The following is a 27,144-nucleotide window of genomic DNA, read 5'->3' on the forward strand; positions in this document are numbered from 1 at the left end:
TGTAACAAATTCCGAGTCTAAACTCAAGATTTACCTCCTTGTTTGGGTTATATCCCTTTAAAAATCTGAATGACAAAAACACAACAGTCAAAATCACTGAATAAAGTAACTAGCAATTTCTCAAAACACAGTTTGTTTACTACCTGCGGTCTTTTAGCGCAGTCTAGACGCGACCACGCCTTTATAATTAGAGGTCTTTTCTCATTGGTCGACAGCTGCTGCGTCAGGCCTCTCAGCAGCGGTTGCCTAGGGAGCCCGCAGATACCGAAGTACTGATGCAGAATACAGACAGACACGACCGGGAGCTCCTTTGTAGGAATGTGGCACGTCCAAGCTGTGTTTTTGCAGTCTTCCTGTTGACTAAGCCGAATGATGTGGTCCTGTTGGCAAAATAATTAGAATGCGATTCATTTGATCGAGTCATTCGTACAGAAGGGAAGAAATGTCTCTACAGCAAAGAGTGGTGCAACTGTCAGCCGCCTCGCTCGCCGTTGTTCTGTGTCGGGACGAAGACACCAAACACAACGCCTCCAGTACTCACGGACAGGACGTGTTTGAGGATTTTAAATCGCAAAATTCACGAAGCTTTTGGAATAAAAGGCTCGTAAGTGCGGTGACTGAAGTTTCCTTCCAAGGATGGCTAGAGAACTACGTGCTGCTTGTCCAAGGGAATGCCAACAACCTGGAGGTGCTGAGGGAAGCTTGGATGCGCAGGGCGCTCAGGTCACCCAGAGGATACATTATCAAAGCAGTGGGTAGGTGATGCATTGGACTATTTAAAATAAATAAAGAACATGGGTTCGCTTAAATCACTTAATGTGTTGAATTTCATTGTTTGCTCATTCATTTGTGAAATAAATTGGCTTGGATGTCATCAAACTGATAGTAAAGCTTACAATAGTGTTTTGGTTTGCAGATGTAAGTGGGGTTGGTGTGAACAAAGGCTCAACTTGTTCAATGGGAGGGGAATTTGAGAAAGGCTGTAGGTTCAGGATTTGTTTTCTTAACACTTTGTTGCTCTCCGAGTGTCATGGTGGCCTAACACCAAAAGCCGAGAATTATATCTTCATCCATGTTTGTTAAGTAGACACGCATGCTTGACACCTTTATTGGACCAATATACTTCTTAAATGGCCTATATACCTGAACATGCCCCACTCAACCTCACCCTCTATAGACGCACACACACTGTTTTCTCTTTGTTTCTTTACAGCACTCATAGAGAACCACAACATGATTTTCATTCTGTAGAAGGTATCCTCCTAACCTGACCAACCCTTCCCTATGAGACCTCAGAATGCTTTAGGCATAACTGTGTGCGTGCAACATAAGTGCATTATTTCCAGATGACAGGAAATATGATTTCTGGGGAGCATTCTAACCCCCCTCTTTCTCTGGCTTAATTTCCACGGCTCGGTTGAAGCTGAAGTAGTTAACCAAAATTGTCGCATCTAAATTTTGTGTGGTTACAATGTAGCGTTTTCTTGGTTTTGATGCGAGGTAAAAAAAAAAAAGATTGGTCACGTGTTGAGGCGAGAGACCTTTTGTGACAGTGTTGCCCCGGGTGTCGCCGATTCCAAGAGGCATCTGGTTTGCCCTCTAAAAACACGAAGCAGATTGTAAGAACGGCCATTTGCTCCTGCACCAACAGAAGCAGCATGTTAACAAACACTGAAGTTGTGCACACAGAGAGATCAGTATATAATGCGCTAGAACCACACATTACTATTGGCAGTAGATGTTAGAAGCAATGACGTACATTGAGCTTTTTACACTTTTTGCCCATTGGATAATTGCTGTATGCCCTCATCTGCATGCAAATTCTTTAGACCTCGGGTTGGATTGTCCAACGTGGTGACACTAGAGCGCAGCCCTAGTGTCTCTACTAATTTATTACTCATTCACCAGGGCCCATAGTCCTGAGTTATGTGCTGTCCGCCAGGCGATTTTATAGCTTTGCCCCTGAAACTGATGTCGCTTGTTTCATGCTCAGTGCGCTACCACAGACTTTTTTGAAGAAAGTGCAAGGACATTGTGTTGGCAACAGAACTGTCAGCTTTTAAATATGAATTACATGTGCTTATGGCTATCTAAATTTTAACCAGTTAACAAAAACATGATTTTTTTATTAAAGATGATTTATGTCTAAGAGAATATATTTTTGGTGCCTTTAAGTGCCTGACGATTTTCTTTATCTGCTTGTTTTGAAGGGATAGTCCATCCAAAAATCTAAATTCTGTCATCATTTACTCACCCTCTTGTTGCTCCAAACCTGTATACATGTCTTTGTTATGTTGAACACAAAATAAGATATTTTGTTCTGGGACACCCTTGACTACCATAGTGTTGTAGTAGGATTTTTTCCTATGTGAGGTCAATAGTGCCCCAGTTTTTTTGTTTCCCACATTGAACAATGAATGCAGGGGGAATAAATGATGACAGCATTTTCATTTTTGGGTGAACAATCCCCTGAAGTGGACTACAGAGTTTCACACCTCTGGACACTGATAACTTACATCTGAGTTTGCTGTTCACACTTGCTGATTTGGGTTCACTCATTATTTACTTTCAAGACTTTTTGCAAGGATCCCCAAAACCCCATTCTATAGGCTTGTGTTTAGTCAGCAGGAAAAGGTTAGCGGCTGTGATTATCCGTAAGCAGATGGGTTGATGATTTAGCCGGTCACCCTGTCTGTCCTCTTGATTATCAGTATACATTAAGTGAAAAGACGGATTGTTCTCTGGGGTCTAGACTACTCAGCACTGCACAGTGACGTTAACGCGACCTTGCTGTTTTAATCACAAGGGTCACTTGCTCATAATACTTAAATTGGCCCACTATGGTTAGTACCTAAATTAACAGGATAGTTCACCCAAATTTCCATTTCACCATTTATCCACCTTCATGTCATTCAAAACCGGTATATGACTATTTCCTGTGGAACACAAGAGAAGATATTTTGAGAAATGTTTCAGTGGTTTTGTGTACATACAATGGAAGTCAATAGGGACCAGTGTTGTTTGGTTACCAACATTCTTCAAAATATCTTCTTTTGTATTCTGCAGAAGAAAGTCATACAGGTTTGAAATGACATGATCTAAGTATTTTCATTTTTAGGAGAACTGTCCGTTTAAAAGCTGAAATAGTTGGGTTCAGGCATAGAACTGCAGAGGTCTTTGATGATAACTGCGAAAAGATATTCACGCATTGCTAGTCTAACAGTCTATTAAATTGTGAAGTGCTTACAGTGATCGTCTGTGGTCTTTGCAACATTGAGTAACTTTGGATCATGCTTTCATTAGTCTGAACACTCAACATTCATGCTAATTGTTGTTGATGTGTTCTTAGGCAGTTATTAACATGCTGTGATCTGATTTTGTTCAATTAAATGGTATGTCCTTAAACCTTTAATGCTAAAGTTAACTGAATATGTAGACTGGAGTTCCTGGATCCATAGCAACTTGATTCGTGGATGACATTTCTCAGATCTCATCTCATTAGCCATGACATGGCATCGTGCTGGTGTCTTTTATCCTGAGGTCAACACCCTGTGGTTCTCATGCATTGAAAGTTGCCCTCTTGGATAACAAAGCACCAAAGGTCATTGCTCTGCCCTCAAAGATGCTGTTGCTGACCACAACATTTCCAGGTGTGCTCCGTAAACAGAGGAAGCACAGTTCAGTCAGCATGTGTTTGTAAAAGAACAAAAGCGTTCCTATTTCCATGGAAGCAGAGCAGAAAAAAGAAAAGAAACTTGCGTATACATAAAACTTTAAAATTGGACTGAAACGTCATTGAAAAATCCACACAGCATCATCCCAGGCAGACGATCCGGGGTACACAAGATACATGTTTTAGTGATTAAAGTATATAAAATAATCCATGTGGTCATATGCCGTGTACATGGCCAGTGTTGGGAGATAAAGGTGGAGCTAGATCAGGTTTCTAAGAAAGCAACCAATGGAATGTTTTCACAAGATAACCAAACACCAAACCAAAGCCTGCCACAAGAAGCCATGTGTATTTCTTCCTGAATCAACCTTCTTTGACTAGTTGAAATCTCGTATCCTTTATCCCCCACTGTTAAACAACCCTGACAAAAAAAGCAAGATAGATGTGCTCTTATCTTTAGTCTGTCTCTCTCTCTCTCTCTCTCTCTCTCGCTCTCTCTGTCTGTCTGCTGAGACTAATTTCACCTCTGAGAAATGAATCTGTCCGTGTGACGTCAATTATCTTCATGCTGTAATTGTTCATGCTGTCCAAACACAGCACACAAGACTCGCAGTTTGTTATGAACACACATGTGAGGGCGTGTATAGGTGCCTGTGTAGGGGCTTCTCTATGTGCATGAGTGGTCCGGAGTTATTTAGGCATGTCTTGCACAATGTTTTCCTTCACAATCCATATAACTGAATGGATGTCCTTTATTCATCCTGATAGGAATGGTTTTGGCATTATATTTGAAAATCGGATGTCTGTAGTGGACATCGCTTGCAGCATCTTTTTCCCATTTCACAGGAAGTCAACCCTTGATGAAATCTGAGCTGTATGACATATTTATGGAGATCACAGCCAGGTGGAGATCTAGGCCAGTAAAAACAAATGAAACGATTATCCTGCTCTCCTACTGGTAAGAAATGCAGCAGATGTGTCTGGAATAAGTGAACTGTACTTGTCTCATATTTTCATTCGACCCCTGTGTCCTGTCCAAAGATGATGTAAGCGGTGTACACTGTTTAGTAAACATGACCTGAGTGGGAGCTCTCAGCTTGATACTAAACCCAATTCTATGCTCCTACTTGACAAGATACTGTAACAAAGTTTTTAGCTGTTTGGGACGTTTTTGGTTGTTTGGGACGTTTTTGGTTGTTTGGGACAATATGTGAAATTCCTCCCAATGTAAGGATGACAAACCCAAAGTCTGAGCTCAGCTTTAGAGGAAATGGTTCTCATCTGGTGGAAATTACCAGAGTAGATCTTAATTAGTGGTGTAAGAACGCTGTAAACAGTGGTTTTGTTAATGTCTGGTAGTATGAAAGCCTGAAACACACAAACATGAGCAAATCAGAAAACTAGGGGTGAAAAGCTTACAATTAAATACAATACACGGTTTACATATGATATAGTATGACGTCATTTTAAGCAAATGTTACAAAAATTTAACCGAAAAACATTAATGATTTTTGATGTACATACAACTTTACATACAACCTTATTCCTCTAAGCTTTTTTATGTTTATAGTGGACATAATGTGGAATATGTTGGCAGAAAATATGAGACTGTTTTTGTCAAGTTTTAACCGTAAATATTACCTGATTACAAAAATAATTGAGTGCCAAAATCAAAAATAGCTTTACTTGTATTTAAGGTGCAAACTTTGGATAAAATAAATAGTTTATATGTCATTATTGATTCCAAATATATATTTTTATAATATAGGCTATTGGTTATTGTTGCTGTAGCAGAGGCTTACATTTACTCTTCTTAAGGTAGGGAACCTTTTAACATCAGGTCAAAAGAACGTATACTTGAGCCTGGGAACCTGAGATACCTGCCAATTGATAATGACCTTCTTTTGTGTGATCTGATACAACACGCTATGCACAGAAAATAGCTCTCTACAATGAAACAAGACTGCTGATAGTTTTCAGTACCATTTTACAAAATAAATGGTTTAGACACCATTTTCAGTTAACTGGTTGATAGTGTCAAAAATGGTAAAAGGATGTTAAAGTACCTACTAATTTTTTGACTTTTATTCTAAATATAAAACATAAATGTCGAGATGTTTTGATCAGTGTTTTAACCAATTCTACTGAGTGAAGCAATGTCTTCAAGCAATGTCTGAGTACACAAGTTGTCAAGTTCAGAGACTATGTCATGAAGGCAAATTGAATGTGAACATTGTAAAGTAGTCTTTATAACCAGTCTAGCAAACTAGAGAGTTCCTTCACCATTCCTTCATGTCAGAATCAGTCGAACAGGTTTATTTTTCCATTAATTCACATTAAGACACATTTTTAGCATCAGATTTCGAACCCACACAAAATAAATGCAACTTGAATAGTTGTTTGTGAGAGGTGTGCCATGCATACACTTTTGAGAAGTACTAGCTTCAGCAGATATATGGATCTTTCAACGTGACAGTAAAAACATAGTTAAGCTGTTTTAGTGGACGTGTGTTCAGGAACCCTGTATGTTGTCATGGTTCTGCCCCACCTTGTCTTGCTTCTCTTGACCTAGTGGCAGAACCATGATAGAACCTCTTGTTTTATGTGGAGAGAGTCATTTTGACCCTGTCGGCCTTCGATACTCTCTCCGGTCCTTGTCTGTGTTCCCGCCCTTTTGTATCTCTCGTTACTGGTTGTTTATTAGTTCATGCCCCACACCTGTTCCCCTTTGATTTGTCCCTTTATTTAATGCCCCTGTGTTCTCTGTCTTGTGTTGGTTCATTGTACTCTGTCGTGATTAATGTGGGTGAGTTCTTGACCTGTTAAGTGTAGCTTAGTCCTGTGTAATATGTTGTTAATGTTATTTTTAGTCTTGTTTAGTGTAGTTAGTCTTTGTTCTTATTATACCCTTGTTTTCCCCCTCGTGGGTTTTTGTTTTGTGTGTTTTATTATTTATTAAAAAGCCTTGTTTAACCCCTTACCCGCTGTCTGCGTCTGGGTCCTCTCTCCTTGTCTCACCTTACCCGAGAACCGTGACAGTATGTACTATAAATATATATTAACAAGATGCGCAACTGCTATTACAATGAATGGGAGTTTATGGTTATGGTACAGTCCATATCAGGTTTAACCATTGATTAAAAATATGCCATTTAATTGTGATTTTTGCCAGCAATTTTAAAAATATCTGCCAGGAGATAGGACTGTTGTCTTGCTATAATGTAAATAGCTGCCCAGAGGCATTGCAAACATGGCCGTCGAGTGGCACGACATCCGTAAACGGACTTTGGTATAATTGACAGCATTTTAAATCATTAATATTTAAATGAGTTAATACACAACATGCAAAGCAAAGAAAACAATGCCCACAACTGCTGTAAGTAACCGTAAACTGGTGGCTACTGAATTTGTTGAAATGATCCATTGGCTTGTTTTTGCAAATGCTTTTTAGAGGAAAAGAAAACCATAAAACATATTATCAATAGTCTCACATCTTTACAAACAATTTTGAAAGTCAGACTAGTTGTATCTCCCAATACTGGTCTGCTCGAGCCTTTAAAATATATTAGTGCATGCGTAGAATTTATTCTGCTTTTTGCTGCCTTTGATTCTCTTGAGTCGTGAACTTGGATGTCTGAAGTGCAGTTTTATTGGTAGGTGACCTCTTGCCTTGTGATGTCATCCAGACATGTTCTTTATTGGTGAGCCAAGACCAATTCACCACCAGGGCCTCCAAATAATTGCCCATTGAAAACATGCAATATAGTGGTGGTTAATGGGGTAACATTCGACCATATGCTAAGCATTTCTAGGGTTAAAATCTGTTTAACTCCAGACAACCCATGCGTGACTTTCTATAGTGTTGAGGTAATTCTCTTTTAATTCTTTTAAAAGATAATTGACTTTTTCTGAATTTTTCAGTAAAGCTCTATGAGTTCATGGGATTCAGCTGTAAAAGCATTGTTAAAAATTCCAGTAATATAAATTCATGTTTATTTCAAGGCAATTCTTTAATGTTTTGAATTTCATCTTTGACACCCTGCGTGCTTTCAGAAGCATGTCATTTTAGCCTCCCATAAAGCACAGAATTCCTCAGGGCCAGGAAGTCGCCTACATGTGTGGTGTTATCAGGTTACCTTTTATTCACTTTCTCTTTCCCACCTTCTTCAGAAGAATTACAGCCCACTTTGCGTTTCTGTTGTTTTGGCCACTCACATTTTGGTGATGTTAATGTAGGTCAGGTTTGCTCAGTCCTGCTCCTGGAGATCTTACCTTCCTGAAGAGTTTGGTTCCAACCACTTTCCAACACACCTGCCTCTAATAATCAAGTGAAGTCTGTGGTTAGTGGGTTCAGGGTCTTTTATTAGGGCTGGCAGCTGGTAGATCTCCAGTAGATATATAGACGTGATATATACCGCACCTAACCACTTTATGCACATAAACTTTAATTACCTCTGTGGTTTCCTTGTGTGAGGTTTGACGCCCATATACCACCAGAGTGTTTTCTGTGTCTTGGTTAACATGTTTAATGCTTGACATGGGCTTTTTGTTTACTTTAGATTTATTTATTTTTCTTGCTTTTTTCGAAGGGACATAACTGTTTAATAAGCTATCTATTCCTAAAAACATTTTAGCTCACTGTAAAAAAATGCTAGTAGTCCGGCAGCTGGGGTGCCAGAAAAATGTATTTAATAACATTGTATTTAATTCTTTTACACCCAACTTGTACATTTATTTGCCGCATTTCAAAAATACATGAGAATTTGGTAAAATTACAGTTTTTTACAATGCTCTTTGCCTTGAGCAAGAAGATCCCATTGAGCAGAAGATCCCACCTTCTCTAAAACAGATCTCTAAAGTCACGCCTCCTGAAAAACACATGAGTGCAATGATGATGAAAGATTGCCTGCTCGAGCAGGGTGTGAGGCGGTATGCAAATATATAGTTTGACAGACAAGTGGTACATCATATCATTGCGTCTTTGCATAACAAAACATTGCCTACCCTGCTTTTAAAGTACAAGCATGCTTTTCATGCTTAATGCAAAAAAAAAATACATTTAAATTTGATGAATTAAATTTGATGCTGTTACAAAAATCTCAACAATACTGGTTTAACTGTATTTTAACATTTTCAATATTTTATGGGTCTGATAAAGTTTTGCATTGTTAATATGTGTTTGCTGTAGTCTGATGTGACAATTTGTTAGTACACTTTATGTCAACCCCCCGACTCAAAGTCACCATGAAACGGAAGTTGAGATTGACTTCTTTTCCGTATCGTAACGTATATCCGAGTGAAATTAGAAAAAATGTAGGGCGGGGCTTTATTTTGCCCTTCCCTTTTTGATGGGTTTGTTGTAAGTTGGGCCTGGAGGGGAGGGCTGAAAATGCCTGGCCATTGGACAGTAAGTATAGTCCTACCTCTTTTTGTTGCTGACGTCATGTGGTGAAGAGTTGTTGTTGAGAGGTGGAGAGGAGCTTAATGTTTTTTATTCAATATTACAAGTGCAGATGAATTAAAAAAAATAATGGTATGCACGGATAAATCCTTTATAATATTCACTGCAACACTGTGTAAAACACTTATAATTTTCCTGTTTGATTTCATGGTGACTTTAAGTTGCATGTGACTTTGTGTACACCTTCCTTGGCACTATTCACAAAGTGACATGGTTGTCATGGTATCCGGTTAGGTATTTATGTGACAAAGGTTTTAAAGTCGTCAGAGTAGCTTCATGATACAATGAGGTCAGTTTTCCTGGAGAGAGTAAGAGGACATGTGTCCATAGCAACAACCACATGTCCCAGTCAGATAAAAGAGCCAGATATTCTGATTGTTGTGCAAACGCTTCCCACTTTATCTCTGAAAAGACTCCATATGAAGCACACTAAAACATTTTTTGTTGTTAGATTCAAGATTTTTTGCACGCAATTGCATTGCATGGTTTCTGTAATGTAAATGCTATGCTGTTGCTGAAGTCTCTAAGATGTCAACTACAACCTAAAGATGTGCTGTTCCCTGACCACTTTCCTGAAACTAAAAAAGACAATTAGGTTTTTATTTTGAGTATTCATCAGTTTTTCTCAGAAACCGTGAGGTCAAAAACGTTGAGAGGATTTCCTGTCTAAGACTCTAGACGGGATGTTTTTTCACATGGAAACAGTGTCAAAAGTGAACACTAAGTAGAAAGGAAATGTTTTAGCATACTATTGTCTCTGAGCATTCGGTCACAACAAAACACAATGGATTTGTTGCCAAGCACACAGGGAGTCAGACATTTAAAGGGAAGGAATGAGGACAAAACGCCAACCCTGGGATAAAGGTGACTTCATGTAAAATGTGTAGGACTTGAATAGGAAGAGACTGTTTTATTTAACATGCTCAAATAAACCCAGTAACATTGGTTGTTATATTTGATCTTTCCAAGTAATTACTTTGTTTTTTTTGTTCTATAAAACAAAAATTGTATTAGGCTTTTTTTGTGAATGGCCTCATACTGCCACCAGACTGTGGGAATGACTTATAGTCCATATGTGAGGAGCACAAATGTTTACATTATTCGAGGATAATGGCCTTTTCATTAGCCTAAACTTCTAAGAGAGGCACATATAAACAGGCCTCCAGCAGCAGACAGTGAGATGGCAAACATGAACATATGAAGGAAAGACCTGCTGCATGCCACAGTCTGGTGAATCAACCGTGTTTCCAGGCCTGAGAGGGTTTGGTCCTGGGAATACATCTAAACATTAGTTACAGATGAACTCGGTTTGGAGGGAGTCTTACCTGGGCTTTGGTTTATTAATCAATAACAGAATGGAAAGACAGTGGTGGCAGGTGTCCAGGATTCAATGTAGCCATCCCTAGTTAATAATCAGGACTTTGCAAGCGTGACATTCAGTACAGGAGTTGACATAATGCTTGACCGGAAAACCACAGAAAAAATGGACGAGTAAAGTTTTAAATGAGGTTTGGACAACTACATCTAAATGCAAATTTAGTGCAGGAAAGACTTTTTGAAATTAGGCACAGATGTGGCACAAATGTGTTTACCCAGACATCACAGGAAACAGCATTGCTATATACACGTTTTGCTAATAACTTGAATGCATTGAAGCTGTATTGTTAAATATTTTAGGATAAGTGACTTAAAGGGATAGTTTAACCCAAAATTTAAATTCATCATTTATTCTCCCTCATGTCATTCCAAATCTGTATGACTTTCTTTCTACTACAGAAGGCAAAAGAGGTATTATAAATATTTTAAAGAATGATGGTAACCAAACAACACTGGACCCCATTGACCTCTTTTGTATGGACAAAACCATTTTTCAAAATGCGTTCCACAAATGAAAGAGTCATATAGGTGTTCAATGACATGAGGATGAATTAATGTACTGATGAATGTGTTTTACTTGACTGGAAAACAGAAATAGACAATGTAATATTTTTAAAATTGTTTCCACAGGTGATCTCTCCCCAGTGCAGATGTCACCGATCTCCCAGTCTCAGTTCATCCCGCTGTCTGAAATATTGTGCTCTGTCATTTCGGACATGAATGCTACCCATGTGGTTGTAAACCAGGAAGCATTGATCAATCACATGATGAAAGCACACCCTGGTAACTTCACATCTTTATACTTTTCTTGAGCTTATACTTTTCAATATAAAAAAGTGGCAATTCCTTATGTATTAAAGGGGTCATATGACACGGCTAAAAAGAATATTATCGTTTGTTTTAGATGTAATGCAATGAGAATACACGATTTAAGGTTCAAAAACGCTGTATTTTCCACATACCGTGCATGTTTGTATCTCCTCTTTGCCCCGCCTCTCTGAAACGTGCAGATTTTTTACAAAGCTCATCACTCTGAAAAGCGAGGTTTGCTAGGATTGGCCAGTTAACCAGTGCGTAGTGATTGGTAGAATACTGCAAGCGTACTGCACCTTACTTGCGTATACATTTGGGCGGTCTTAGTGAAATCATACCACTAACTGACGTAGATTTGTGGGGGTGTGGTTGCATTTGCTCTTAGATAGAATGCATCTTTTGTTCCGACAATTTTACGTGTCTAATACATGCATGGGCAACTTATAACGCACCAAAGACACCGAAAAACACGTATTTGTGCCATATGACCCCTTTAATACATTGTAATATTGTAATATATGAACAATGTTTTATTCTCTATATAGTCAAATACATATTAAATTATTTAATTTATTGAAAAATGTGCAACATTTGCTTTTGCTAAAACAGATAACTCTGTTTTTATAAATGTTCAAAAATCATGTTTTTAATGTGCATTCCAAGTAAACTGCAGTTGGGTTGTTTTGATTAAGTAATAACTAAAACACAATAAAAACATGATAACACAACAAAAAACAAGATTTTTGAAAAAATGTTAAGAACTGTTTTTGCAAATAAACTCTTCATAAACTTGTGTGAGGGATGTTATTTTCTCTTATGTGTTCAACACCCCCCCAAAAATGTTTTTATTTGAAACGAGTTTCCAAATGGAAATATATCCAGATAAACATTTTGCGAACACATCCATGTCTTGCTGAAAAGCCACACTGACCCCAGTATTTCCATTTCGTGTAGGAATGACCATTCCTACTCAAGATATCCTCTACAATGCACTGGGAAATCTTATAAAGGAGAGGAAGATTTATCACACTGGCGAGGGCTACTTTGTTGTTACTCCTCAAACGTACTTCATCACCAACAACATGGTGAAAGAGAGGAACTGGTGGAGTACTGCTGACAATGACCTGCCCTCACCTCCTCCCATCACGTACCTGGTGAGCAACGAGAGCTGCATGGACGCAATTACTGAGGTGCCTGGCATGGCTCACTGTAAATCCTGCAGCTGTTTCACCTCTCCATCCAACGTCCCTCCATCTGTCCAAGATCATCAATCCACTAGCATAAGTGAGTGCACGGGCAGAAGCCTCAAGTGGCCGAGAGAGCACAAGCCCTCCGTTCAACACCAGTCCACTTCTACAGCAGCAGATTGCCAGGCCAGCGAGATCAGCAAATCCACCACCAGCCATAAGGACAAGGAGAAAGCCGGTCGCAAATTCGGCCTTAATCTGTTTCGAAGAAACACAGGGAAAAAGGAAATGAAACTCAAGAAAGAATACGTCACATTCTCTGGACAGTTTCCACCTGAGGAATGGCCTGTCAGAGATGAAGACGATTTGAATAACCTCCCCAGAGACCTAGAACATGCCATCATCAAACGGATCAACCCAGAGCTGACTGTGGACAATCTAGTAAAACACACGGTTCTTATGAAAAAACTTGAGGAGAAAGCTGAGTGGGCCACGGAGAGAGCTGTTGACAAGGGCATTTCTACCGAAGCTCTTGTGTCTAAGCAAAGGCATCAGACCTCGAAGGCCGGGGGCAAGAGATCGGTCCCTAGAGCTACTCGAAGTAAGAGAAAAGGGCCTTCGTCCAGAGAAAAACAGAAAGCAAAGAACAAAACTCAGCAATGTGCTGAAGATTTAGAGGCAGATGATCCGATTGTGCCTCACCTCAGACCGGAATTGGTTTTAGAGGACCCTGGCAACAATGAAGAAAGCACGATTCTGAATCCCAAATGTGTTTACAAGAAACAGATAGAGAACCCGTTTTTTGCGTCACCAGGAAGAGACATGGAACCAAATGCTGGTCATAAAGAACACAGAAGGAGAGAACCCAAAAATCTAATCGCTGGGCGTCGAGAAAGAACGGGTCACAGGTCAAAGTCTTGGGACCCTCACCGGGCCAAAGCAATTCCTGACGGTGTAGAGAGATCTCATACCTTAATGGACGCACCTTGCGAAAGAGCCCCAGTGGACTCCAGCTTGGACGTTAAACCAATTACAGAGCTTTGTGGAGATTACAGCTCTATCTACCCTCAGAGCAGCACTCTGAGGATAGAGGACAAAATTAAGCTTCGAGAGAGCAAAGTCAGAAGCAGAGAGTTGAGAAATGGCCGAGTAAGAGAACATAAACACAATGCTTTTCAGGACGGAGACACGAGAATTGATTCCAACATGGTAGATCCCACTTATTTATGTGACACAAAAGAAGCACCTCTCTCGTGGCCCGAACCCACAATTCAACGCAGACTTTCCCTACATCTACTCAATAGCAAGGAAGAGTCCCATCACCGTCCTGATCTGTTGTCTTCACATCAGCAATCTGGCAACATAACAAGTAGCCAACATCTGTCCAACGTTCAGAACCGAGACATGAACCACACTGAGAGTGAGGCGTACAGTGATGATGAACATCACATCTATCAGAAGACAGATGAAGATGGGGATGTCTGTAGCTCCTTTAGCGTGAATGAGGATGAGTGTGAGCTATTGCACACTGGCACATCTCGCTGCCGTGAGCCTGTCTGTCTGGATGAAGACTGGGATGCCAGTTTCATCGAGGGCCACGTATCCGGTGCCCATCACAAACCTGTTAGCACCACACACAGACAGCATGAATACAGGTGGCAGTCTGTGTCTCTTCTTCATCAAGCTGCCAGCTCCAGACAAGATGCCCAGGGCTTGGGGAAAAGACTACATGAGTCAAATTCAGTAGATGATGAACCCACTGAAGTCCTGGAAAGCAGCATTTTCGACTACTGTCACACAAGCGAAGTGGACTCGGAAACAGAAACAATACATAAGTCTGCAGATGAAGCTGAGGGAAAATCCAACCACTGGATATGTCACCCAGAGCTAAAGGACTGCCATCAAAGCACAGCAAAGACAACAGAGGATGCTGGCAACATCCACAATACAGGTGTTAGTGACCCGACAGGAGCCTGCGCTAGAGAAACCATAGAGAATCTAAGTAACACAGCAGATAGTGGAATTGACTCGCCAAGGTTAGTTGTTTGTTTTGATCAGTTTATTTCAATTTACGTAGGCACTTGATTAATATCAGGGAATTATATTCATAATACTTCAAACGTAAACATTATACTTAAAGCATTTTACTGATTTTATCGTTGATTTTCAGGACTCATATGAGCTTAACCTCCAGTAACTCGGCCATACTCAAAGGACTGAAGCATCGGAGTTTCCTGCAGAATTTAGAAAAGCTCCACTCCAAGAGTAACAACATTCACTCTCAGAGTTCTCTACTCAAACTTACTCCTGTCATGAATGTTTAAACTTTAAACATCAGTTTGGAATATGTATAAAATGTATAGAATTATGTTCAACAAATGTAAATAAAAAATTCAAGATTACTAGGAAATGAATTTAGGTCGATTTTTATATACTTGCCTCATTACCATTTTGCATTTAACCAATAGTTTGATTCTTTTCTGTAAACATGGTTTTGTAAACAGGCCCTTTATTGTTACAAGAATGTCTGAACATAACAAGGGATTATCTGCTGACAAGACCCCTACATTATCTCTGTATAAATAGAAGGCAATTAGCACAAATAAAAGTATGTTAACAAAATGCCTTTATTATTTTCGCTTTCATCAACATCACCGCTGTTAGAAATGAAAATGTATGACCTCAAATAAACAAACAAGTGTGGAAATTCAAGTTTAAAAATAACATGCAAATAGATTTAGTCATTGTATGGAGACTTATAAAAATGCCTTAACAAAACATATCCGATCGATCTGCGATAGCAGATCTGATCCAGCATTCCTCAATAAATAATTCCTGAGCTTTACAGTGTTATATTTGTCAGCAATGTAAGTATAATAGTCTGTGTACAATCAGCATATATTAACACTAAGATAAAATACATTCTATAATTATTCTTTATACTCAAAAATGTGGTCTTGTTGGACTTATAACAACAACAAAGCTTACCTTTGCAATGGCCCTGCCATTGATGGTCATGAAAAATTCATGAGTTAAAGTGCCTGAAGCTAATCCTGCATCTAAACTAACAAAGGCAGGCTGAGGTAACCATAGCTTACTGTTAAAAAATAAAGCTATTTCAAAACCTTACAGTAAGACAATGAAAACCGGATACAGTATCATTAAAGATCTCTGAGCTATACCACAGTATGATTCTAGCAACTTGAAGCAGGAGGCTGAGGTGAGAAGCTCTACAGGTTTAAACAGGAGCTCAGCAGATGGCGTTGTTGAATGACAGGTATTAAATGATGGCTGACTGTGTCATGTTTCATTCAGAGTGCACTGGCAGAGAACAAAGAGCAAAGCCTCCCCTATGTTCATAAAAGACAGCACATGAATACTGTATAGCAGTAGTTCTCAAACTGGGGACCGTGGCCCCTGGGGGGGCCCCGAGATGGATCCAGGGGGCCACAGATTTTGTGGCATTTTATGAAATATAGAAATTGATCATAGATTTTATGCAATCAAACATCAGAAAAATAAGACCACCAGACAAAAGAATTGATGTTTCAGCATTGTATAACCGAGTATGTTTTTGTTTAAATAAAAATGCTAAATTTAAGATTATAAGTCTTTATTTGGGGGGCCGCAAAGCGATGCACTCTACACAAAGGGGGCCTTACAACGAAAAAGTTTGAGAACCACTGCTGTATAGGAAACAAACCACGACTGTTCTGTATATTTACTACGAGTTTTAATCTACTGATAGAGAATAACTCGAAAGACAAAATAAAATACATAAAAACAGCAAATATAGCCATAAACCATGCGTTTCTTTATAATAATACACGGAGTAATAGTGGTTTTAACTTACCACACAGAAACCGTCAACGTGCATTTTGTCTGTATTTACATTATTTTAAAGCCTATGGCGCACCCTGGTGGCAATACAGATTCTGGAAAAACAAAATTAGAGGAGTCAATTCTTGCTCCTGGATGGCCAGCTTCCTGCAAGGTTTAGCTCAAACCCTCATAAAACACACCTGCTGATCAAAATTTCAAGCAGCTGTGTTAAACCCTGTATGATGGTGGGCCTCCAGAAGCAGGGTTTAACATCGCCATCAGAAAACTCTTGAAGGAAAAATGTAGGATAATACTTTTATGTTAAAATACCACCTGTATTTGGTTCTTCAAAAGTCCCCACCTGGGCAAGCAACATTGCAACTTTACACAAAAAGGGTAGAAAATATGGTTTTGTTGATACCAAACTGTGATACGTTTAATTTGTGTATGCATTTTTTTTTAAATAAGGCATGGCAAGATTATTTATTTATTGCAGAAAGGGTTATTTCCTGGGTGCCACAATTTTACAAATGTTATAGCCTTGTAACAGGCAAAACCATACACCGTATAGGGCAAAACCTTGTGGTATCAGGGTTGGACAAAAACAATGTATGGACAAATTAAATTAAAATTTACAATTAAAACTGTTGTGAAATATCATTTAAACAGATGCTTTCAAAATTAGCCTATAAACTTTTGATTTTGAAATTTTAAAGGGACAGTTCACCCAAAAATGTCACCCTCAGGTTGTTTAAATTTCTTTGTTCTATTTAACACAAAGAAAGATATTTGAAGAAATGTTAGCAATTTTCAGTTCTGGGACACCATTCATTAGTAGCATAGTAAAAAAATTGTTTTTCAGTTGAACACAAAATTAGATCTTTTTAAGAATTTCGAAAAACAAAAAGTTCTGAGACACCTTTGACTGCCATTTAATTTTTTCTACTACGGTAGTCAATGATGTTCCAGAACTGAAAATTGCTAACATTCTTCCAAATGTCTTGCTATGGGTTAAACAGAACAAAACATTTTTTATACAGGTTTGAAACAACCCAAGGCTGAGTAAAGGATGACACAAATTGTTTACAGTTGTAACACATGCTCAATTTGATTCTCCAATTTTCATATAGGTTAATTTTATGTTCAATTTAAAATCTTACAAATCAAATCTTTATCACAGGAAAAGAAATGTTCCTTTTGGATATAAAGAAATTAGGCATCAAACTAAAATGCGTGAATAATAAATATTAAAACTAAAACGAAGAGCAGCATAATGTTCAACAATCTATTAGGGAAATATGTTGTGTATTATATCAACAGTATAGCCTACTATATAATATGCATACTGTATGCATATCAAGAATGATTATTATAATAGGCCTATCTTTGAATATTATGTAACAATACTTACCAGGGGGTCCCTGCCTCTCTCTGTCTATCAAGTGGTTATTAAACAAGGTTGAAGACCTCCGAGTTAAACCATTGCCCTTATTAACTCAATCCTTTGTCAAAAGTGTAAGGTTGTTTGTAGGCCAGCTGTGCTTGCGATCACTGACTCCGAGTCGCTAGGGAGCGCTCATTCACTCGTTTCTTAAACGCTTTGCTTTTTTGCTCATGCGCCGAAACGCCGTTGGCGCCAGATGATCCGCGGCGCCATTCTGCTACGTCCGAAAGAAGGGAGGGCGAGAGAAAGAGTGACAGAGTGCAGACAGCAACCAGGCAGTGCAGACGCAATAGAACGAAGATCTTTACGCCACTGAATTCACAGACACTCCTAGGAGCGCATTTCGCAAATAATACAACAAACGGCAAAGAGGTCGGAGATTTAAAAAATAATAGTAATACTGTGTGTATACGTGAACCTTCAATGTTTATGTGTACGGGAGATTATCCGTGCTATTGAACTTAGCTGGCTAATTAGCGTGCTATATTTGCGTCGGGGTTATTATATAACTAGTGTTACACAATCCCTTGTGGTGTAAGTTACATTGCGTCTCGTATGATATTTAGAGTCGTAGGAGTCGTTACAATGCGATGAGCAGCGTTTGTTCGGCGGTAACGAAGCGTTATGGACGTCACGAAGTCCGGAGGTGTTCTATAGCAATGGCGACGGAGGCAGCTAGTCTTCCGCTAGCGAGGCAGCTTAGCACGACGACTGGCCATTTCACGCAGCTAAAAATCAGCTAAGACTATAGCATGATAAGCGCACTTTATAGCGTCCACACGCCCGTGACAAGCATAGCGGTTGCCCCTAGAATAACTCACAATCTTAGATGACTTACAATTCAAAATGTATTTAGTTTATTTCGACGCCACAAAACAAAAACGCGTTACGTATTATGTAAGAAAGGGGGCGCCGTTCCCGGGCTTTCGCCAACAGTGTCCGTCTGTGGTTAGCCATTTAATTAGCCATTAACTTGAGCTATTTGCCTTTTTAGTGTTTAGAGGGGTCAGCACGATTCGCCGTGCGAATAATTTAACAACTTTATTGATGGCCCAGATTATTTGCATTTAACGTTACTAACGTCGTGGGTTGCCCGTGCGTGCTTACATGGTTCCTAAGGGGCGGAAGCTACTCGCGGCGGCCATTTTATAGCTAGTTAGCTGTTCCAACCCCTAATGCACAAGATGCCTACCGAGAAAGACGTCGTGTTTTCTTGAATCTGTCGTGTCTGCCGCTGCGCAATTTTACATTACTAGGAAGGTGATGTACAACTGATAAATGCGCAGTGAAGTTTAGAATTGAAGTTAAACTGTCACTTGTGTCTATAAACTAGCTAGTTCGCCAGCTAGTTAGCAGATAATGCATGCTCAGGCAAGCTAACTAGCAGCTATTTAGCCAGCTAACCTAGCCAACATTGACAGATCCAGCTGTCTATATGAGAAAGCTTGAAAACAAGGGAATAGTTTGGTTTTGTCTGTAAGACGTTTGAGGAGGTTAGTGGAGGTACGGCATTGTACTTTTGGCAGTTGTCAATGTGTCAATACTTGAGGAAATGGGAAATAAGCACCGTTTAATCTTGTTTACATAGCCTGAAAAGTTAGCCAAATAAAAACGGTCCATAGGCTAAGCTTAGCCATTTTTAGCTACATAGATTTTTGCTAACTTAGCTTTGGTTGTAAACAAAAATGAGACTGATCTTTAAACAGACTTTGACAAAATAATGTAGATCATATTTGTCTAACTGCTTTAATAGTTCTTGATCTACACAACTCTTGTTTTTTGTCACCGTGGATTTGCTTGTGCATCAACTTATTCAGATATGGCACAATTTAATTTTGAAGTTGGCCAAACGGTTAACTTGTCAATTGGCATTTTACATGAAATGAGTCATATGAAATAGTTCTAGCATAAAAAACATTATGCACTGTTTACAGCTTTATTTCTCAGTGCTTTTGCATGCTTTCATGTAGTTATTCACAGTCGTTTGATGTTTCTCAGATGAGGAATGAACATTTTGATGGGTAATTGTTTTTATCTGAAATGTTGCACTTTCAATATGCAAACATGTTTAAACATTTGTTCTCTTCCCACAGGCAGGACTCATCCTGACTCGAATCTGACCGAACCTGAACCAAGCAACCCCTCCCGTTTCTTTGCAAGGAAAGCGGTGCTCGTAGAGCAGCGCTTAGTTTCACTTAGACGTAAAAACGGAAGTCGTCAGGCTGGAGTGTGTCCTGATGGCCGAGTCAGAGACTGACTGTGACACACCGGGTCTCGATACGTTGGGATCCGAGTGTGTCATAGCCCATACGCAAGTCGGTGACTTGCATTATGGGGCAGAAACTGAGATTATGACTCAGGAGGACAAAAGACTTGACCTGGAATCTATTCATGGTGATTTGGGAGCTGTGACTTGTGTGGACGTGGTAACGGAGACTGACCACGACTACATTAAATCTGAAATACACCATGATCACCATCAGTACTTCAGCAGTGCAGAAATTAAAGGCAACGAGCATTTGCTAGGTGAGGTGCTGTTGAAGACCGAGATCGGCGGTGGAGAGCATATTGTGAAGGTGGAGTCTGACCACGGAGGCGAACTTACAGTCGAGTCTGAGAATGGTATTATTATTCACGAAGCCCAGGGCCTGCAGTGCAGTGAGTGTGGTGAGATTTTTGGCAGTATGACTGACCTCCATGAACATTTTGAAATCCATAAAGCCACTCACCCCTACATTTGCGTCCACTGTGGTGAGAGCTTCGCCATCGAGGCCAGCCTTCGAAGTCACATGAAGATTCACATGAAACTTGATAAAAGTTATACCACTGGTCTTGAGATGGTAGGTAAAGGAGTCATTGATGCATTCAGCTTGAAACCCCACCAGCTGATGCATTCTCCCGAAAAACCGCACAGATGTTCCGAATGCGGCAAGAGCTTTGCGGCCGCCATCACTCTCCGCGAGCACATGAAGATGCATTCTGATGACAAACCCTACAAATGCACCCAGTGCAGAAAAAGCTTTGTGCGCAGACGCCATCTTAAGAAACATCAGGAGCTGCATGCCCGTGACAAGCCGTTTACCTGCTTGCAGTGTGGAAAAGGCTTCGCTACGGCTTCCAATCTCAAGCAGCACCAGAAGACCCACGTTGGTGACAAGCCGAACAGATGCGCCCAGTGTGGGAAATGTTTTGCGTCGGCGTCCACGTTACGAGAGCATCAGAGAATTCACTCGGGCGAAAAGCCCTACAAGTGCACCCAGTGTAGGAAGAGCTTTGTTAGGAAACGTCACCTCAAGAAGCACCAGCTGGTCCATCAGGGTGGAAAGCCCTACCGGTGCTCTCAATGCGACAAGGGTTTCAACCATTCCTCTTCTCTGTCAAGACATCACAAGGTCCACATTGAGGCAAGGATGTATGCCCAGGCTGATAAGGATTTCCCCTTCGATCCTCAATTAAAGAGGGAAATGAATACGGGTGAGAAGCCATACAGCTGCAGACATTGTGAGAAGAGCTTCAATCACTCCTCTTCACTATCCAGACACCAGAGAACTCATTCTGATGGCAAGTCTTACACCTGTGCTCAATGTGGGAAGAGGTTCAATCATTCGTCCTCTCTTGCAAGACACCAACGGGTTCATTTGGAGAAGACCTCTTATAGTGCTATGTCACCAGGAAAGGGATTCCCCCACACTACCATCTTGAAACAGCGAATCCTTCAGAGCGAAAAACCATACAGGTGCGCTCAGTGTGGAAAGGGTTTCAATCATTCGTCATCACTGTCTAGGCATCATAGAATTCATCTTTCTCAGTAAAATCGTGTCCCTTCCCACAAGTGGGGTTGACCAACTTGATGATGGTGAAGGGTAAGGCAAGATGCAAGAAAATGCAAAACAGACTGGTTCTAAAGGAACTGCTGATTCAGTATCCATGTACTTTTAACTTTTCAAGAGCAATGGTTTTCAATTTGCAATGCTTGATGTTGATAATACGGATAATTCCCCGTTGTAATGTGCATATACAGTTTGACTAAATCCGCCATGTTTCAATGAAATATCTGTGATTAAAACTGTAGACGAAATTTGAGATTCCATCATTACTGGCTTGTGTTGGTCATGTTCTTTGTGGCTTCATGAAGCTTTCAGGAGTTTAGGTTTGGCACAGTCTTGTACAAAGTATTAGGTCAAATTGGTTTTGAATGGCAGGTAATTGAGCGAATAGGATCTAGACTCAACTAGTCACTCCCCTAGTATGTATCATTACCCCTTTCTGTATCACTCTTGGGTTAAGAAGCAAATATCACCTGTAAATATGTGTTGATTTTCTTTTACATAGATATGTATAGGTAAGTAGTGTGCTGTTGTCTGAAAATAGAGCATTTTTGATGTATGATCCAGTCCTATCCATCTCTTGTAAGTAAAACAGAATGGTGCTTTCAGGGGATGTCACTAGTTTAAAAAGACCTTTGTAAGGCATAATAATAATAATAAGCATATTTAACCCCTTTGATGAGACAGACCTGACAAACCTACAGCAGTTGTCAATGCAAAGTGGGGGAAAAGTAACTTGTAACATTGAGTCTGGAAATTTGAAAGGGTAGTAGACGTCAAGAATTAAACTGGACACAACCTGAATATTTCCATATGTCTACAGTGCTTCTCCATGTTGCCCGCCAATGGCTGACTATACTTACGAAGGATTCCCCGGCCATTGCTATTGTCAGACAGCAATGTAAAGCATTTAGTTATATTCTGAATACACAGCAGATGATCAACATTTACTAAATAATAGATTGTGTATACTTTAATGCAAATACAAAGTATAGCTTGCTTTTTGAAATGTTTGATTTCATTTGTTTCCCCCCAATTCCATGGGTATGTGCTTTCTATTTACAGTTATGTGTATGGAGAAAATCTTTTACAAACTGATGTATTTTTTTAACAAGGTTTGGGTAATCTGAAAGGGAAATGAAAGGAAAAAACCGTTTTTATAGCAGTGAACATTGTATTGAAACTATTCTTTCTTTTCCATTGAATAACAATTGTGCTTAATCATGTAGCATAGGTTTATTCATTGTGTTAGTTAGGTGCCTTATTGCATGCCATGTAGAAATGTATGCTGAGCTATAATAGAAAAAAAAGGTTTTGGCTTCTGCTCCCTTAGTTTCTTTACATACTTATCAATGTTTTAATTTGACTTTCTGTACTTTTTTTTGCGTCTCTGTTCATGAATGTTTACACTGTTACTTATGTCTTTTAATTTCCTTCTCAGTCAACTAGCCTCTTTCTAGATTTAGAGGTTAAAGAAGTTGCAATGCCATTGATCCATGTTCATAGCCCTCTATAGTGGTCAAATCTTGTCCCATATGTCTTTTCCCCCATCTTTGAGTGGCTCACCTATATGGATAAATAAAGGTTGTTGACTACCAACAGGTTTGTACTCTTTCTAATGTTAGGGAAGTAGAACGATCTTTTAGGGATTTCAATTTGAAATGTGACATTTTTGTAAAAAAGGACAATTAAATGAGATCTCTTGAGTAATGGAGCTATAAATGTGAGCATAAGGAGTTGTATTTCATGTGTATACAGTGCCGTCTGCTGGTGGCTATTCAAATTAGTCAAATTAACTTGTTTATTTTTAACTTAAATTTACATACTTTTATTCTATTACTATATATACAGCTGCGGAAATAAGAGACTACAATTTATTTATTTTCAGTTTATTTAAATGTACTTTTTCTGGTTATGTCTTAAGTAAAATTGTCAATTTTGTAATTGTCTTTTTTTTCATTCTGTGAACTAGTGTCAACTTTTATTTAAAGAAATGAGTAAAAAAAGATGCAGTGTCTGCAGATCTTGAATACTGCAAAGAAAACAAGTTAGTAGGCTTTTCATGTTTAATTTACAATGCTAATGTATGTTAGATGTGTTTTAGGATCATTTAAAAAAAATAGTATATAATGTATAGGCTTAATTTTTTTGACAACTTTCAATCTGTCAGATTGATGTTGAGTGACTTTCTCATTCATGAGGTTTGTTTCTATTGAAATTCCACAGGAAGTGCCGCAATACATACAGAAATTCTTATAAAGAGCAAAAATATATATATTTTGAAATTCTATTAAATGAAGTATTGGCCTACTCATTTCTATGAGGTTATTTCACAGATTGTACCCTTTTAGGGAAAGCAAAATGTAGGACATTTGTTCCTCATAATTAGCAACTTCCACCAAGACTGCATGGCTCACATTTTATGACAGGAGGTTGAGAGAATCTACATAAGAGCACTTAAGATGAATTACTTTACTATAAGTTCTATAATGATCTTTTTTTTCATTGGTGCTGTTCAGTCATGCGTGAGTTTTCTTGATTTAATTAGGTTCTAATGGAAAGATCAGGTTTTTTTGTTTGGCATGCATCTTTACAACATTTATCTCACCATTTTCTCAAACTTTAAAAATTCAAATCTCTAGATGAGTGAGAATCAACACTACTCGTGCATGGGAAGAAACCTCAGCTACATCCCAGCTAGTATACCCTCTTCTGTTCACACACTGGATTTCAGCTTTAATTTCTTGAAACACTTACAGAAGACTGTATTCCCAGTTCTGCCTTTTCTGCAAGTTCTTGATCTGTCAAGGTAAGAAACATCTTCACCATCTAAATCTCATTTGTTATGTGAAGTTATCACATATGTGAATGCAAATTGATTTTGTGTTCTAGATGTCACATCGAACACATTGAAAATGATTCTTTCTACAATGTGAGAAATTTAACTTCTTTGATTCTGACTGGAAACCCCGTTACACATTTTGGACTTGAATGTTTTAATGTTTTACATAATCTACAGCGACTAGTTCTTGTGGATGTTGGGCTCACTTCTTTACAGCTTCATATCAATAATTTAACCAGGCTACAGGAACTTAAAGTGGGAACAAATAACATTCAGTCCATGACTCTCCCTTCATTCATGAGCACCTTCACACGCTTCAGTTTACTCGATCTACATGCCAATAATATATCCATCATAAAATCTGATCACACCGCTGTGTTACGAGAGATTGGAAGAAATATGACTTTAATATTATGTAGGAATCCATTATTACACATAGAACCAGGAGCTTTCAAAGACATTTATCTGAAAGAGCTGGACATACGGTCTGCTTTTGTCTCATTGAATGCACAAAAGGGATGTTTTAAAGCACTTGATGGTCTCAGCGTTGATAAACTTTTTATAGGAAAATACCGAATGGAAAGGAAAATTGAGGTGACAGATCCCAATTACCTGGATGGTCTTTGCTCAATTAATTTCAATGAATTATATTTTGTTCAGAAAGAATTCTCTATGTCTGAAATGCATGTGTTTAAATGTATGGTTAATGCAACCAAAATCACAGTGAAAAGAGGATATTTACATAACATGGGATATGTTCCTTTTCACCATCTAAAGGAACTTTATTTAGGAGCCACTAGTTTATCTGCCATACCATGTATTTCAGGCATACATAGCTTAGAAAAGCTAGTGGTGAAAAATATCATACCAATGACATTTCTTGGTGTTGCTGACTTGCCTCTTCTTCGATATGTAGATCTTAGTGGAAACCTGTTAAATCTGAAAGACTGCTGTTCCCAGTTTTTTCAAAGGTGTCAGAATATTAGGCACATGAATCTTAGTCGCAACTCAGAGATAGGAATGGCCGATAAACCTTTTTCTGGATTTGACCTGCTCGAAGTGTTGGACTTTCACCACACAAAACTGCATGTAGTTTTTCACTTTTTAGAAGGTCTTCAAAATGTACAGTATCTGGATATTTCCTACACGAGTATTTCTTTCTCAAACTACATGGATTTTCATGACCTGGGGAATCTTACGGTGCTCAAAATGAAAGGAAACAGTTTCCGTGGAGACATGTTGAGTAATCTGTTACAGAATCTCAAAAATTTGGAGGTTCTTGACATTTCACATTGTGGCATCGAGAAAATTTCTAGGACATCTTTCAAAGGCATGCAGAAATTACGTCATTTGTATTTAAGTCAAAACAAGCTGATGGTTTTGGACTTTCTTGTCCATCCAGACCTGAAACAACTTACATCGGTTTACGTTGATAAAAACAGCATTATTAGTATCTCACTTGATGTTCTCCAGAAGTTACCCACAAACCTTTCAGTGTTCGACTTGTCCTCTAATCCCATCGAATGCTCCTGTGCTCACACAGATTTTATTTTGTGGATTATCGAACATCGAGGAATTTTGGAGCAGCCGCAAAACATATTATGTAAAACCTTTTCAGCAAGCTCAGATTTTCCAGCTACTGATTTTGACATTGACAGCTGTGTGTACAACACAAGACTCACAGTTATTTTATTGATCTGTTGTGTGACAGCAGTAACAGTTTTATCAGTCGTGGCTTATAGATTCCAGTTTTATCTGAAATACTGCTGTATACTACTGAAAGGTTATAAATCACCCAAACAACAAGAATGTTCCTATGATGCCTTTGTGATTTTCTCAAGCTATGATGAAATGTGGATCATGAATGAACTGGTGGAAAATCTGGAGAACGGTGTTCCACCTGTTCACCTTTGCCTTCACATGCGAGACTTTGAAGCCGGCAAATCCATCGCCTCCAACATCATAGATGAAGGAATTATGGGTAGCCAGAAGGTGATTGTGGTGGTGTCTCAGCACTTCATTGATAGTGCCTGGTGTCGCTTTGAGTTTGAATTAGCTCAGTCCTGGTTTGTGATGGAACGCAATGCCAACATCATCATCATCATTCTGGAAGATGTGGAGGAGAGAAAAACTAAAAAAGTGTTTGGGCTTCATAAACATCTGAAAAAGAACACATACCTGAAATGGAGCAGAGATCCTCTGAGTAACATGAGATTCTGGATTCGACTTCGGAAAGCTGTTATTGCCACAAAGAAATGATATGTATTATTTGTATATATTAAATGTAATTTGGTTAAATATACAGCTGCTTCCTTCTAACCAAACATTTTTCACAGGATGTCCACTTTTACGGCAAACTGTCAAAATGCATTGGTTTGTTGTATACTGCAAACAAAGGTCTTTTTGTGCTCATGGGAATGTACTAAAAAATGAAAAATAGAATGCTTGTTGAATGAACAAAAGAGAGAAGTGAGAGTTGCATGCATGTCTGTGAAAGACAATAAAGAGATCTTTGTTAAATGCTTTGCTTTATAGTGAAGTAGAAAAGATCTGTTAATTTAGTTCCTAAATTATTGTAGTAACTCATTTGTTGTTGTTGTGTTTTGTTCGTTTGCTGTTTTGGCCTATGCTCAACCCATGAAGTAAAAAAATTCTTGGTAATGATGGAAGTAATAAATTATAAAATAGTTAGTTCTGG

General features: G+C 38.9%; 3 protein-coding genes across 3 annotated transcripts; all 3 read left to right on the forward strand.

Moving 5' to 3' along the window:
• Window positions 1-272: 272 nt before the first annotated feature.
• On the forward strand, window positions 273-15,345 carry stox1 (storkhead box 1). The gene is made up of 4 exons (XM_057342078.1): window positions 273-755; window positions 11,142-11,294; window positions 12,279-14,547; window positions 14,682-15,345. Exons 1-4 carry the CDS (start codon window positions 443-445, stop codon window positions 14,833-14,835), a joined length of 2,889 nt encoding a protein of 962 aa, XP_057198061.1. The 5' UTR covers window positions 273-442; the 3' UTR covers window positions 14,836-15,345.
• Window positions 15,346-17,968: 2,623 nt separating this feature from the next.
• On the forward strand, window positions 17,969-23,918 carry si:ch211-198a12.6 (uncharacterized protein LOC563253 homolog). Its single transcript, XM_057342520.1, has 2 exons — window positions 17,969-18,149; window positions 19,871-23,918. The coding sequence occupies exon 2, from the start codon at window positions 20,015-20,017 to the stop codon at window positions 21,587-21,589; it is 1,575 nt and encodes a 524-aa protein (XP_057198503.1). The 5' UTR covers window positions 17,969-18,149; window positions 19,871-20,014; the 3' UTR covers window positions 21,590-23,918.
• Window positions 23,919-24,021: 103 nt separating this feature from the next.
• LOC130559437 (toll-like receptor 4) lies at window positions 24,022-26,999 on the forward strand. The gene is made up of 3 exons (XM_057342519.1): window positions 24,022-24,129; window positions 24,247-24,413; window positions 24,497-26,999. The coding sequence occupies exons 1-3, from the start codon at window positions 24,067-24,069 to the stop codon at window positions 26,703-26,705; spliced, it is 2,439 nt and encodes an 812-aa protein (XP_057198502.1). The 5' UTR covers window positions 24,022-24,066; the 3' UTR covers window positions 26,706-26,999.
• The last annotated feature ends 145 nt before the right edge of the window (window positions 27,000-27,144 follow it).

The sequence above is a fragment of the Triplophysa rosa genome, linkage group LG9, assembly GCF_024868665.1.
Source record: "Triplophysa rosa linkage group LG9, Trosa_1v2, whole genome shotgun sequence".
In the NCBI taxonomy this organism is placed as follows: domain Eukaryota; kingdom Metazoa; phylum Chordata; class Actinopteri; order Cypriniformes; family Nemacheilidae; genus Triplophysa; species Triplophysa rosa.

What these genes read in the sequence shown, in the direction of transcription:
- si:ch211-198a12.6 (XM_057342520.1), top strand. Translation starts at nt 20,015, where the DNA reads ATGGCCGAGTCAGAGACTGACTGTGACACACCGGGTCTCGATACGTTG.
- LOC130559437 (XM_057342519.1), top strand. Translation starts at nt 24,067, where the DNA reads ATGAATTACTTTACTATAAGTTCTATAATGATCTTTTTTTTCATTGGT. An exon ending in TTGGTGCTGTTCAGTCATGC is followed by an intron (nt 24,130 to 24,246) that starts GTGAGTTTTCTT and finishes TCAAATCTCTAG; the next exon opens with ATGAGTGAGAATCAACACTA. An exon ending in CAAGTTCTTGATCTGTCAAG is followed by an intron (nt 24,414 to 24,496) that starts GTAAGAAACATC and finishes TTTGTGTTCTAG; the next exon opens with ATGTCACATCGAACACATTG.
- stox1 (XM_057342078.1), top strand. Translation starts at nt 443, where the DNA reads ATGTCTCTACAGCAAAGAGTGGTGCAACTGTCAGCCGCCTCGCTCGCC. An exon ending in ATACATTATCAAAGCAGTGG is followed by an intron (nt 756 to 11,141) that starts GTAGGTGATGCA and finishes TTGTTTCCACAG; the next exon opens with GTGATCTCTCCCCAGTGCAG. An exon ending in CATGATGAAAGCACACCCTG is followed by an intron (nt 11,295 to 12,278) that starts GTAACTTCACAT and finishes CATTTCGTGTAG; the next exon opens with GAATGACCATTCCTACTCAA.